The 12,890-nt window shown below is 43.6% G+C and overlaps 1 protein-coding gene across 6 annotated transcripts in view; it reads right to left on the bottom strand.

The window, feature by feature from the left end:
• The window catches only part of wdfy3 (WD repeat and FYVE domain containing 3), a 77,504-nt gene that overhangs the window by 19,263 nt on the left and 45,351 nt on the right, over positions 1-12,890 (bottom strand). For 3 of the 6 annotated variants that reach the window (XM_026320737.1, XM_026320736.1, XM_026320731.1), the window contains exons 19-36: positions 11,984-12,202; positions 11,510-11,694; positions 9,776-10,007; positions 9,467-9,627; positions 7,871-7,982; positions 7,333-7,523; positions 6,865-7,017; positions 6,561-6,634; positions 6,315-6,476; positions 5,988-6,082; positions 5,730-5,850; positions 5,339-5,556; positions 4,169-4,365; positions 3,549-3,704; positions 3,140-3,319; positions 2,278-2,511; positions 1,963-2,062; positions 904-1,064 (exon numbers count right to left, since the gene is read on the bottom strand). In XM_026320737.1, coding sequence (XP_026176522.1) covers positions 904-1,064; positions 1,963-2,062; positions 2,278-2,511; positions 3,140-3,319; positions 3,549-3,704; positions 4,169-4,365; positions 5,339-5,556; positions 5,730-5,850; positions 5,988-6,082; positions 6,315-6,476; positions 6,561-6,634; positions 6,865-7,017; positions 7,333-7,523; positions 7,871-7,982; positions 9,467-9,627; positions 9,776-10,007; positions 11,510-11,694; positions 11,984-12,202 — 2,951 coding nt within the window. The remainder of the gene's footprint in view (positions 1-903; positions 1,065-1,962; positions 2,063-2,277; positions 2,512-3,139; positions 3,320-3,548; positions 3,705-4,168; positions 4,366-5,338; positions 5,557-5,729; positions 5,851-5,987; positions 6,083-6,314; positions 6,477-6,560; positions 6,635-6,864; positions 7,018-7,332; positions 7,524-7,870; positions 7,983-9,466; positions 9,628-9,775; positions 10,008-11,509; positions 11,695-11,983; positions 12,203-12,890) is intronic. The other 3 variants (XM_026320733.1, XM_026320734.1, XM_026320732.1) reach the window with 3 other exon arrangements.

Here is a 12,890-nt window from a genome sequence, read left to right as displayed (position 1 = left end):
GAGTTTGCCAAAAAACACATGAAGGACTCCCAGACCATGAGAAATAAGATTCTCTGGTCTGATGAGACCAAGATTGAACTTTTTGGCGTTAATTCTAAGCGGTATGTGTGGAGAAAACCAGGCACTGCTCATCACCTGCCCAATACAATCCCTACAGCGGAACATGGTGGTGGGAGCATCATGTTGTGGGGGTGTTTTTCAGCTGCAGGGACAGGACGACTGGTTGCACTGAAGGAAAGATGAATGCAGCCAAGTACAGAGATATCCTGGAAGAAAACCTCTTCCAGAGTGCTCAGGACCTCAGACTGGGCCGAAGGTTCACCTTTCAACAGGACAATGACCCTAAGCACACAGCTAAAATAACAATGGAGTGGCTTCGGAACAACTCTGTGACCGTTCTGGACTGGCCCAGCCAGAGCCCTGACCTAAACCCAATTGAGCATCTATGGAGAGACCTGAAAATGGCTGTCCACCAACGTTCACCATCCAACCTGACAGAACTGGAGAGGATCTGCAAGGAAGACTGGCAGAGGACCCCCAAATCCAGGTGTGAAAAACTTGTTGCATCATTCCCAAGAAGACTCATGGCTGTACTAGCTCAAAAGGGGTGCTTCTACTCAATGCTGAGCACAGGGTCTGAATACTTATGACCATGTGATATTTCAGTTTTTCTTTTTTAATAAATTTGCAAAAATTTCTACATTTCTGTTTTTTTCTGTCAAGATGGGGTGCTGAGTGTACATTAATGAGAAATAAAATGAACTTTTTTGATTTTGGCAAATGGCTGCAATGACACAAAGAGTGAAAAATTTAAAGGGGTCTGAATACTTTCCGTACCCACTGTATATATATATATAAGACATATATGAATACTATTTAATACTTGGGGTGTTCGTGTCGCACCTGTCCTATGAGCTGCACGATGAAGTCCACCACCAGCTTGGAGTCCTTGTTGAACATGCCCTGCCACAGTTTGTCCACCACCCGCTGAGTGAAGTAGAAGACGTTGTTGACCAGAATTTGGTAACTGCCACCACTGCTGAGCGGCAGAGAGGCATCTTCCCCTGGAAGGAGACAAACAGGATATCAATGGAAAAAGATCATATCTTTTTTGATATTTATCCCACATATAATATGAAGAGCTATCAGTAAGGTTGTTTGTCTCTATGTGGCCCTGTGATGGACTGGTGACCTGTCCAAGGTGTACCCCTGCCTTTCACCCAAAGAGAGCTGGGATAGGCTCCAGCAGATCTCTGTGACCCCATACAGGAATAAGGGCCCATAGGTGTGAATGTGTGTGTCACTGCTGATCTGTCCAGGGTGGACCCACCTCTCACCCACTGCATGCTGGGATGGGCTCCAGCCCCCCAGGTGATCCTCAACAGGACACCCAGTATAAACAGTGGGTGAATACATAGAATCATATGTTTTTATCAACAGAATTACCTGTTAGATTAAACATCCCAGTGTATTGACAGCAATATGTGTATTTTTCAAATACATAATGTAAATGTCAGTTTCTAGTTTAGATAAATGTATAACTAAGGTCAGAGGGTGATGTGTTCAAAGGACAAAAAGAAGCGAAACATATTTTGCGTACTGTCTCATGATATCTGTGAACCCGTATCTCATTTATAAATAAACTACACTTGCTGACTCATGACGCAACCATTGAAGCTTCACACAGGCCGACTAGGAAATCGGCCCAAGGCCACTTTCTGTCTCACCAGCAGCTATTTTTGTAAGAGTGGGAAATTAGTATCAGCTGTATCTGCTTAATTCACTGCTGACTTTGTCTTTCCATGAGCTAATTTGGCAGGTAATGAGCTACTAAGAATAGATGAAAAATCTGTGATCCTGAGGAATGTACCAGGAGCCCTGTGGTAATTCAACCATTCAGGATGAATGTGATTGTTGACAGGTGTGACTGGGCAGAAGTGTACTGTGTGACATTGTTCTGACCTAGTAGAACATCAGCAGCCAGCAGATGCTCCATGACACTGTCCAGGATGTTGGACTGAAACTCCTTCTGCTGAGTTCTGGTGGAGCGCTCCGGGGAGGCCTGAACCAAAACCAGACACACATTTAGGACGATTACTTAGCAAGAGTTATCCTAGGATAGAAAAGTATTAAAGAATAACAGTTAATGAAAAGTTTAGTAGGTTATTTCTGAATTAGCCTGTTACATGGGATCGCTGGATCGAGGCTTAAATTCTGTGTCCAAACTAAAACATCTGTGTGACTGTGGCGTCCCAACCCCTGGACGTGTCTCCTCACCTCCAGCAGCAGGTCGATGATGGGTGTCTGCTTGGTGGCTGGGGTCATGCACAGGTTGTCCATGATCAGGACCCTCATGAAGTCAAAGACGTACTTTTTGGCAGGGTGGTTAGTCAGAGATGTCTTAGAGCCCACGTTACAGTATTCAGACTGGCTGCGGTTCATACCAGAGTCCCCAGCAAAGGCCTTGAACTCTTCAGTGGGAGAACCCGCTTCGTCGTCCAAATCGCTGACCTAGAATCATCAAAAAAATCAATTTTTTTTGTGATAAGTATAAAATATGAAGGTACAGAATAAAAATACCAACAATATATACCATACAAGCCATAAAAGACATACTAACATTTCAATTAGAGGCATTTATGTATTTCCTGACGTCCTCCATGTTCTTGGTTCTGTTTTTCTTCAGAGCATTTTGCATAATCATCCAATTATGTTACTAAAGAAACTTTACATGTGAGAACAAAAACTGCAGCATCCTGCACTTTATTCTTGAAACTGCAGTAGTGGAGATTACAGTGCCCAAAAGAAAGTCCACAGGGGAAGTAGGTTTAGGTTTTTACAGCCGTATAAGAAAGAATCTTAATATATCTGCCGATGGTTAACAAGGTTACTAATCAATATCTGCTTGGCCTGATGAGATTTTTTTTTCTTTCAAATCTAATTCCAGGCCCATTCCCTTAGTGGTAAAATAAAAACTACTTATGCCTTGTGAATAAAAGTCTTAAGACAACAGATTCATGTAGAAGGTAAAAACCCTGTTAAAGGTGTTGCAGCTCGGTGTGGTCACCAGTAAAGACCCCAGATTTCTAACTGAATCATCATATTCAGAGTAATAAAAGTTAACAATGCCCAGACTTACCATCTCAGAGTAGGGCCTGATGTTAAAAGGGAAGACGGTGGCTGCCAGGGCACACAGGAACTCAAGACTGTGCCACATCGGAGCCAGATCGGGTACATTGTGGTAAAGGTACCTGAAGAACTGCATGAGGGTGACAGGGTACTCCCTGAGCCAGGAGCCTTCTTCCTCTGACTGCCACGGCTGGAGACGTGCACACAAGAACACAAGTTAAACACAGTCTTGAAGAAATAGTTTTCATTTAAAGCAGCAGAAGAACTAGTTTGTTGGTTCGAAAAGACTGAAGTGGAAGTCCCTCAGCAGCAGACTGAGTCTGCAGGGGGTCACCCATTTCCAAGCCAGTATGTTGTTCTTGAAAAGACATGAGAGAAGACAAAAAGATGCCTTGAATGCCTTGAATGTCGGTTCTCACCAGGTTGAGCATGCTGCGCAGCATGGCCAGCAGCAGGAAGGCCGCCTCAGTGCACACACTGTGGATGGAGCCCACAACTGTCCCGCTGGAGGCCGGCATGCCGAAGATGAACGTCCAGATAGAGTCCAGATCGAACTGAGAGGACAGACACGCAAACTGGGGTAATAACAGCCACATAAACATGTCACTTCTGGGATTTGATGTAGGTTAGCTGCTAATGAGCTTAGTAAATCAAACACTGGACTGTCTGGGATGTACTTGGACAATAAATATCTGATGTTGTGTAGTGTAGTAGTTACTAATCAAAATCTCTAGCATTTGTCAACTGAGCAAATGTATTTATTTTTTTATTTTAGATTTAATTTAAAAATATGACAACTGAATACTCTCACTACTGCCTGACTAATTTACTACAAGACTACCTGAAATTCCCTTTGGGAAAACATTATTGTGGAGGAATGAAGTCCTCCTTTGAATTCACTAAGTGGTCTTGAGATGTCCATACTTAGGAGACAGCCAAGCTGCGTTTTTGAATATTAAATGTACTGACTCTAAAGTACAGTAGTCCAGAAACATTAGTCATTATTAGTAAAGGAAGGAAGAAGGGTGGGTATACTAACATGTACCTGCAGGCTGTCTGGTAGCTCGGTGACGGGCTGCTGCAGGAAGAGAGCCATGAGCAGGAAGTACAGCTCAGGGACATTGGTGTGTTTGGGCAACAGTGTCTGCAGCACAGGGAATCCTGGGAAATGGCAGGCATCCCGGTTGATCTCTCGCACCGTTGCGCGGCCGCCAGCACTGCGGCCCACGTTGAAGCCTGAAAGGGGCAAGAGTGAAAGTGAGGAAAACTCCCACAGCATTCGGAGGTGGAAATAAGTCTTTGCTGTTCACATCCTCAATAAGGCACCTGCTGGTAACTCAATGCAGTGAGGCAGGATTATCAAGGAGTAGTGAGCTAAAAGAGGATTTAATTTGAAAACTCAGCTCTAACAAAAAAGTCAATGGAGAAAAGATAAGGATCAGCTAGAGGGCAAACTTCAAGCTTACAAAAACTAAAGCCTTTAACCTTATTGCACATATTTTGTCAGTGCTACAGCTGTGAGACCTACAGGCCATGTTGCTACTCAGGGTAGTTTACATAAATAAGGTCAGTGGTTTTCAAACTGAAGCCTGGTAAGGTGATAATGTGGGGGTGTAATGCAGTCTAAACAAAAATCTGTCTTTATTTCTGCTGAATTAGTAACTAATAGAGGCTATGAAGAGAAAATAAGGGTCACAAGTTGTGCCAGCTCACACCAGGAAAAGCTTAAAATAATCTGGGATTTTTTGTCTAACAAACTACTAAGGTTGAAAAGGACTGAGCTGAGGAGGGACTGTGACTGCACCAGCAGGGGGGCAAAAAAAATGAGAAGACGAACCCTTAGCTGTGCGGCGCACAAACTCCTCAGCTTTCTGTTTACTGAATGAAGGCCAACTCCGACGGAAAGTGTTGGCAGAGTGAGGAGAGCTGTCTGCTGAGCCATGTTACAACACACATCGGTACAGCATGTTTATAACTGGCAGGGAATGTTTATTATAATAATTATTATTATTATTCTCATGTAAAGTATTTAACTATTTCACATATGGAAAATATGACAGCACTGAGCAAATATCAAACAGATGCCTTTGCAAACTAAGCGCCTAACTTACCTAAATCCAAATACTTAATACTGTGTTTTAGACCTGAATTAATTAATAACTGTGATGACATCCCAATCAAGCAGCCACCCTGAGGCGCCTGCACCCACCCAGCACTGTGCCGATCTTATTGGTCAGGACGGAGTCGGTGTGGTCCAGCCAGCCTCCTCCACACGGGCCCTCTTTGAAGCGGTTGAGGATTGACTGGTTGGAGAGCAACACCACCAGGATCCACAGCGCCGCGGTCACCGTGCTTGAGTGGAGATGCTCCTCCATGAACATCAAGAGCCAATCAAAGCCCAGAGTCCTCACCAGCTCTTCACAAGCCCTATGGGGGGGGGGGGACCGAGACGCATTATACTGTTGGTCTAAAGCCACTTTTGATGCTCAGTCTTTATAGTGTTCATTATAAAGTTAAATATCTACAAAAGTACGTTTGTATGATTTCCAACAACATCTACTTTAAGGACCAGCAGACTTAGGAAGAGAGTTTTGTCCTACTGGGCATTGACGGTGCACTTCTCCTTGGTGGTGAAGAGCAGTCTGAGCAGGTTGTCCAGCAGTCGATTTCTTAGCAGAATGAGGTTGGCTGACAGGAGGCCGCCGAAATCATCATCATTACCTGAGAACAGAGAAGTTCTCACAGGTCACTGGTACATCCGGCAATAAAACATGTACATTATTCTATTCAAACAGCTGACTGTGCTTTAAGATTCCTTAAACTGTGGCGCCGTCACGAAACACAAATATCAGCGTTACCTCCATCAATCTTCTCCTCGTTGTTTATTTCCATGTCAACAAACTTCTCACAAACAGCAAATGTGGGGAGAGTAGAGGAGATGAACTGGCCTAAGCTGTGATGTGAAAACAAGAAACAGCAGTTTTGTTAATATTTTATAAGCTATAAGTGTCCTCATAGAGTACTCATAAGCAACATGTCCCATCTTCAAATGTAAATTCAAGACACTGTGCATACAATTTGAAAACTGGAGCCCCACTTGACAGTTCTGAACTAAACACAGACACAGACGACACTGGATGCACATGACTGGATGTGTGTTTGGGTATTTATGAGTGTGTGCGTACCGCAGCAGGTCATATGGGTTGGGAAAGCCCTGCAGCAGCAGACTGAGCACGTTGCTGATAGCAGCTACAGTGGGCTGGGACAGGGAGGTGTCCCTCAGGGTCAGCAGCAGTCGGGGAATCAGCTGAAACTCCCTCAGCAGTTTGGCATTTTTAGCCGCCTCACTGTTACGTACAAGGTGTGGTACACAGTTAGAGCCATCACTACATGAACCTCTGCGTGCAGTGTAATTTATTTTTGACACTTGCCTGGATTCTGTCAGCAGTTCGATGAAATGCTCAAACAGAGACAGGTGGAGCTCGTAAGGAGCGTGGAGCCAGACCTACGGGGCAGAAGGAGCAGACTGAGACCTCTGTGGTTGTGGTTGGCAACACAAACTACTGCCAAAGCTGGCCCAGTTTCTTAAAGCTTCAACAGAGACCTAAAAACATATAAGCTTTTCTTTCTCTGTCCCAGTAGCAGCACTGTCCAAAATGTACTGTACAAACTGCACTTCCAGGACTGAGCTTTGCCTTGAAAATGTCTAAAAGTCATCTACCCTCACAGCCTCACCTCGAAGTCACACAGCAGGTCCTGGAAGGCAGTGGAGTTGGGAATGATTGAGGTCTCGTGCCCGCTATCGACTGTTCCCACCAGGGAGAACGTGAGGTGGAGGATGTGGCTGTTGAGCAGCGAGCGCTTCTTCTTCAGCAGCATGGCGAGCAGCTGACAGGGCGAACAACAGCCAACAAGTTTAATTTATTATTGTGCATTTTTTACTTCACAAGCACAAAACAACTGAATGCATTTTGATTTAATTCTGTTCTACAAATGAAAATGAATAAGTTCCCTCATGTTTCCATTTGTGTTATGATTTATTGAAGCTGCTTGGTAACAAACAGTAAAATACTGTTTAACAACTAATATTTTGTTAAAGGTGAGAATCAGCTTCTCTTTTAAAATTACAATTTGAGAATCTACAGTACATAAATACAAGTGAACTGGCACAAAAAAAAAAAAACCTGCAGAACTGTATCTGACCTGGTAGCCTTTGATACGCTCCATCTCCTTACTGGCCAACGGGTTGCTCTTCACAACGCACACCAAAGCTTTGACAGCTGCGTACAGCCCCTCCACATCTGACGCCATGGCAACCAGGCCCAAAATGGCTGCCGCCCCTCCCACATATTGCAGGTTGGTGGCCACAGGCTTAGGGACGAAGGCTCGGACACCTGGGGAGAAAATAAAAGATGTTCGTTACCTGTATAAATATAAATTAATCTGCACTTAGACTCTGACAAGTTTCTCTATAAATGTTCACTCAAGAGGCATAAACCAAGCGCTGAAGGATAAAATGCTAATTCAGATATTCTCCCAGAAGCAGCAGCTTAAAAGGTGAGGGCTGAATTGTTTCTAGTAAAAAAGAAATTCTTGACTTGGCTGTTGTTACTTCCCTCCCCGGGGAGGAAAACCTCTGCAGTGCAGAAGAGCAGCATAACAAACGATCCCATGATCCCCTGAGCAATTACAACACTACAGCATAAAACAGGATTTGTTGCTGACTTTACAGGTGTTTTACCTAAATATCCAATGACAGCTGCTCCAATGGTGCGTGCCGGCCCATTGAGGTGGCCGGCGGCGTTATGAATCAGCTTGACTGGAGTGGCATTTTCATGAGAGGACACAGCGAGCTAAAGAGAGAGGGAGGGAAGAGGCTCAGTAAAAACATCCCAACCAAAACACACTCACCCACCCACACACACACACACACACACACACACACACACACACACACACTCACACTCACACTCACGTTTGGATTTTATTTTAAGTAAAAAAAAAAAACAGATGTTCTTCTTTGTCAATGTCATATTAACCCATATTTTCTGTGCTTATACAGTAGAGTGTGTTGTTTTGTTTTGCGTAGGGCTGTGTAATGTTTGTCGTTGAGGTGGTTATTCAGGGGCATGAGTTGTGTGTTGCTTCTGTTCAGCCAGACAGAATGAAACAGCCAAAAGGGGACCAAGTCCTGTTGCTCTCCAGAGAAAACAAATTTACAGAGCTCTCTGTTTATTGATTTTAACAAGATGGCCAAATTAGCAAGGAAAATGGCTGCAATAACACCTGCCTTAAGTTTTGTTTAAAATTCCTTAAAATGAAAACACTGGTGTCGTTCTGCACTGTTGGTACAATAAGCTTTCCTCTTCCTAAAATGCTGCCACTGCACTTCATCACAGTTTGCCTCCTGCTTGTCGCTACGGCCTGGGAAAGCCAAGCAGGCTGGGAAATAACTTGACAGGTGGGGAGAGAGATAAGGAAGCGAGAGGGAGGTCACTCCTGGTAGGATAATAGGATGGTGTATATGAGTAAATGCACAGTAGCTACATATTTTCTGTGGAGGCTTGACACCACTATGCACCAGCAGGGATGTGTGTATGCTTTTATTTCTAAATAGAGAATGAGTTATAGAAAACTCCACTGAATTTTTTATGTGTATCTATTTATTATTTAAGATATAAATCTTTATCTGAAAACTATGCAATCTTGCTAAAAGTCTATATTGAAAACATCCCAAGCACTCTGTGGGAGTGTGAGAGGCTGTGAGAAACAGCTATTTTATTTCAGGATGTTACATCAGTCACTGTATGATGTAATGTTAAGTCAGTGAATCTCAAAATGACTTTACAGCTTCAAATATTCATCATATGCAATGTATACATTCTTAAATTAAATACTTTATATGACAAGATAAAAGAAGACCAGATAATTCCCATTTAAAGGCTCAATGTGAAATATTTAAAGTGATCTAGTAGCAGAAATAAAATATAGTATTCATAAATATGTTGTCATTAGTGTGTAATCAACAGAAAATAGCTTCTGCTGCATTTTCTTAATGTTAGAATAAGGCTGTTTAATCTACATAGGGAACGGGTCTCCTTTCACGGAGGCAGCCATGTTGCACCACCATGTTTCTACAGTAGCCCAGATTGGACAAACCAAACAAATCTCATTGCACCTTTAAGAGAAAAACTTTAAAATCCAAAGATATGTGAAATGGAGCCAGCAGAAGTTATTTCTATTCACTCTCCAGCTCATTTAAAGAAATAATTTAAACAGTTTCCTATATTTCATTTATAACATTCAGGTAAAAATTGCTCCAGTGCAGACGCCTGACCTGTTTGGCGATGGCTTTGCTGTCCAGTTTGTTGTAGACCTTCCTGATCTTGGCCACAGTCAGCGTAGAGACAGACAGAGCATAGAGACTGAAGGACACCTTCTCCTCTGGCACCAATGCTACGGGAGAGGCAGGGGCCACCTCTGTCTTTGAGTCTTTACCTGAGAGAAAAGGAGATCAAGAGAGTAAGAATGAGGCAGGAGGACAGAGGGGACATATATAGATAACAGAGGAGAGTAAAAGAATAAACTTTTTATAACTATCAAATTGGATCAGATCAAATAAGACGCCCAGGTGATAAGGACTCACAGGGCAGGTACACAGCCTGGAAGCTGCCCACATAGTTAGGTCCCAGTTCATAGATGGCAGCAACACTGGTTGCAGGCAGGACCTCCTCCAGGAAGTGACTGGGCCCCAGACGCCACACCAAGCAGGAGAGCTGGCGCTGGGCCGGTGGCGTCCCCATGTACCCGTACACCGTGCTCAGCACTGGGGGGTTGGTGGAGCCGGAGCCACCCGGTGCACTGTGGATGTAGTGAAGCTAGAGGAGAGGGGGGACGGTCCAGGTGAGTGTACACATAAAAATATGAGCGCATGCAAAGACTTCAAGCTTCAGCCACACGCAGAGATTCATTTGTGCTTGAACAAAACTACACTGAGCAAATATTCATATGTTACAGATGTGTAATTCTGAGGTTAGGGCTCATGAGATCTATAACGTAACCTGAAGAATGAAGTGCAGAAGCTGCATAATGTATTGTGTATTAACTATTTATGAAGGAATGAGTTTGAGAGCTGATTAATGAGTAATTAATTGTAGATACAAAGGTTGTCGTCATTGCTGGGTAGATACATTTTTCATTTTGCTATGAGCAGCGGATCCAGGATCCATAGAGACCTGCTGGAGAGAAGAGCGGTGCTTTACAGACACACATTCACAGCAGACAGCAAATACAACCACGATACACACAGACACATAGGATACACACGAGCTGCTGTTTCATGTATGTGAACCTCAAGAGGAAATGGAGCTGTTGTTATCGGCACTGCAGAGATGTAGCTGAGACATGTGGTCTGCCGAGCTGCTTCCCTGCACTGCTCTCTAATCTCAGTGAGATCTGAAGTTACTGAACCACAACCCACATCACAGTCTGCTGTGCTTCAAGGCTGCAGTGTAAAGCCTGGCGTACTGTTTGTTTTTGTGATTCTTCATCAGGATCGCACTCCAAACATTTTGGGCTAATTATGTGCTACTCCCCATTGCAGCAGGTCTGAGGCTCCACTGCACAGTCAGCAAATATTGACCCCTTTGCTTCCTATTATATTAGCAGTGATATACTGGCACAGAGCCACTTGGTCAATCACACAGCCACTCGCTTTTAGGGGCTTTATATAGTAGTTCTCTCTAAAAACGGACAGTAATATATGTGAAAGGAAAACGATACACTTACAGATGGATATCTACTCTGTGTGTTTCTATCCATTTATCCATATACATTACTTAACAGTGAGAATGGCAAATGATACACATCTGCTATGCAGGATATCTTCAAGAAAAGAGGCCTGTGTGAATCTGATAGTGCTGCAGTGATTAATCAGTTAACTAAATGATCAGTGAACAAAAACAACTAGTTTTATAATCAAATGGTCATTAAGTCATTTAATAATCCCAAACAACCTCTGTGTCCAGGTTGTGAGATTATCGGATAATTTAGGATATGGATAATGGAGATCCAAATATCTCTGGTTTTGGAGTAGTTTTGGACTGTTAGATAAAGAAAATAAACATTTAAAGATGCTCTGGGAAGTTACGTTGGCCATCAATTAATTCATGGTTGCAGCCTCGACTTGTGTAACCTGCACAAACCTGTGCGGCTATTAGAGTAAGACCTGATATCAATTAAACCTTATGGAAATTATTAGTTGATTTTTAGTATCTGCTGCACCACATCAAGATCAACGTGAAGTCATTCAGTTCTACTAAGTGACTTTAAAGACAGATCCTTGCATCAGGAGACGCATGATGTTATACAATCGTCATACCTTGACGGTGTTGACGAGCTGGCCGTCGATGTACAGCGTGGCCATGCTATTCTTCAGCATGCCTTTGCTCATGACCAGCACCAGGTGGTGCCACTGGCCCTCAGCGATCAGATCGCCGCAGCGGAAACGAGCGCAGCAAGGCAAGATCTCATAGAAGGAGGCTTCTTCACTCGACTCATCCGCTGCTTCCGATCCGACGAGGGAGGGAGAGAGGAGCGGGAGGCAATACTGATGAGTCAGAGCACTTGGGCAGAAGTAACAACATTAACTCAGGGTGACTGACTGAAAACCCTGGGGAGGAACCTTATATGCATGTTTCTCCACTTTAATATTACCAGGGCAGTGTTGTGAAAAAGCATATATCTTAAAAATCTAAATACCATTTTCTACATCCCAATAGATTTGGCAGTAATGAATAATATATAACAAAACACTGAGTTACTACACTGGTAGATGAAACAGGTTGTTACTCACAGTAGGTCTGCAGCAGCTCCTCCTTGGTGGAGACGGTGAGCGAGCGGTCTTTGGCTGACAGCACCACAGCCAGGCAGACGTAGTGCTGCTCTGAGGACGTGGCCCGTCGGACCACGGTCAGCAACCGCACCGGGTGGGCCTGGGGAACCGCGCTGAAACGCTCTATGCAAAACCAGGTGGAGTAGCTCAGACCTGAGGGAGGAGGAAACAAACGCTCCCCTGGAGGTGGAAGAGAGGAAGACGGAGAGGTGAAGAAGAAGAAATAAGTGGAGTCATGATGCTTTTTTTCCAAATGTATGTTTACTGAGACTGAATTTCTGGAACTGATTCTTCCAGTTTTGCTCTGGCATTTCCAGAACAACACAAACTGTTTAATATTGTCACTTCTGCTTTATTTTAATGTCATTCATGCTCTTGAATGTTGTTTACTTTTGTCTTCTGAGATGAAAAACATCAATGAGCCTGTTGGGCGACGTTTTTCAAAGTCTTTTCTTTTTTATTCTGGTCATTATTTTTCTGGCTTATTGTTTTATTTTGTACCATTATTTCAATACATTGTATAGAAAACCTCTAAACTCAATCAGACAGTGTCTTGTGCCACTATGAAAAAGAGCTCACATCAATATTAGTGAGACTGTGTGGCTGGGACCTGCCAACACATGAAAGCAGACATCAGCCTTTAAAGATTTTGACCTCCATGAACTCGGCGACCTCCTTGCACCACTGCAAACTCACCCAACAGGTTATCAGACTGGGGCCAATTAAAATGGACCACCATGCCCTGAGCCAGACCAGCAAGGACCGATTTTAGCTTTCAGCCTTACTGAAGGACTCACCCAAAAACAAATCTAATGGAGACCCCCCAGTACTGCTGCATTAGCTGTTACTGACAGAGAACTGCTGCAAG

The sequence above is a fragment of the Mastacembelus armatus genome, chromosome 9 (genome assembly GCF_900324485.2).
Source record: "Mastacembelus armatus chromosome 9, fMasArm1.2, whole genome shotgun sequence".
In the NCBI taxonomy this organism is placed as follows: Eukaryota; Metazoa; Chordata; class Actinopteri; order Synbranchiformes; family Mastacembelidae; genus Mastacembelus; species Mastacembelus armatus.
This window is presented reverse-complemented; position numbering and strand designations above follow the sequence as displayed.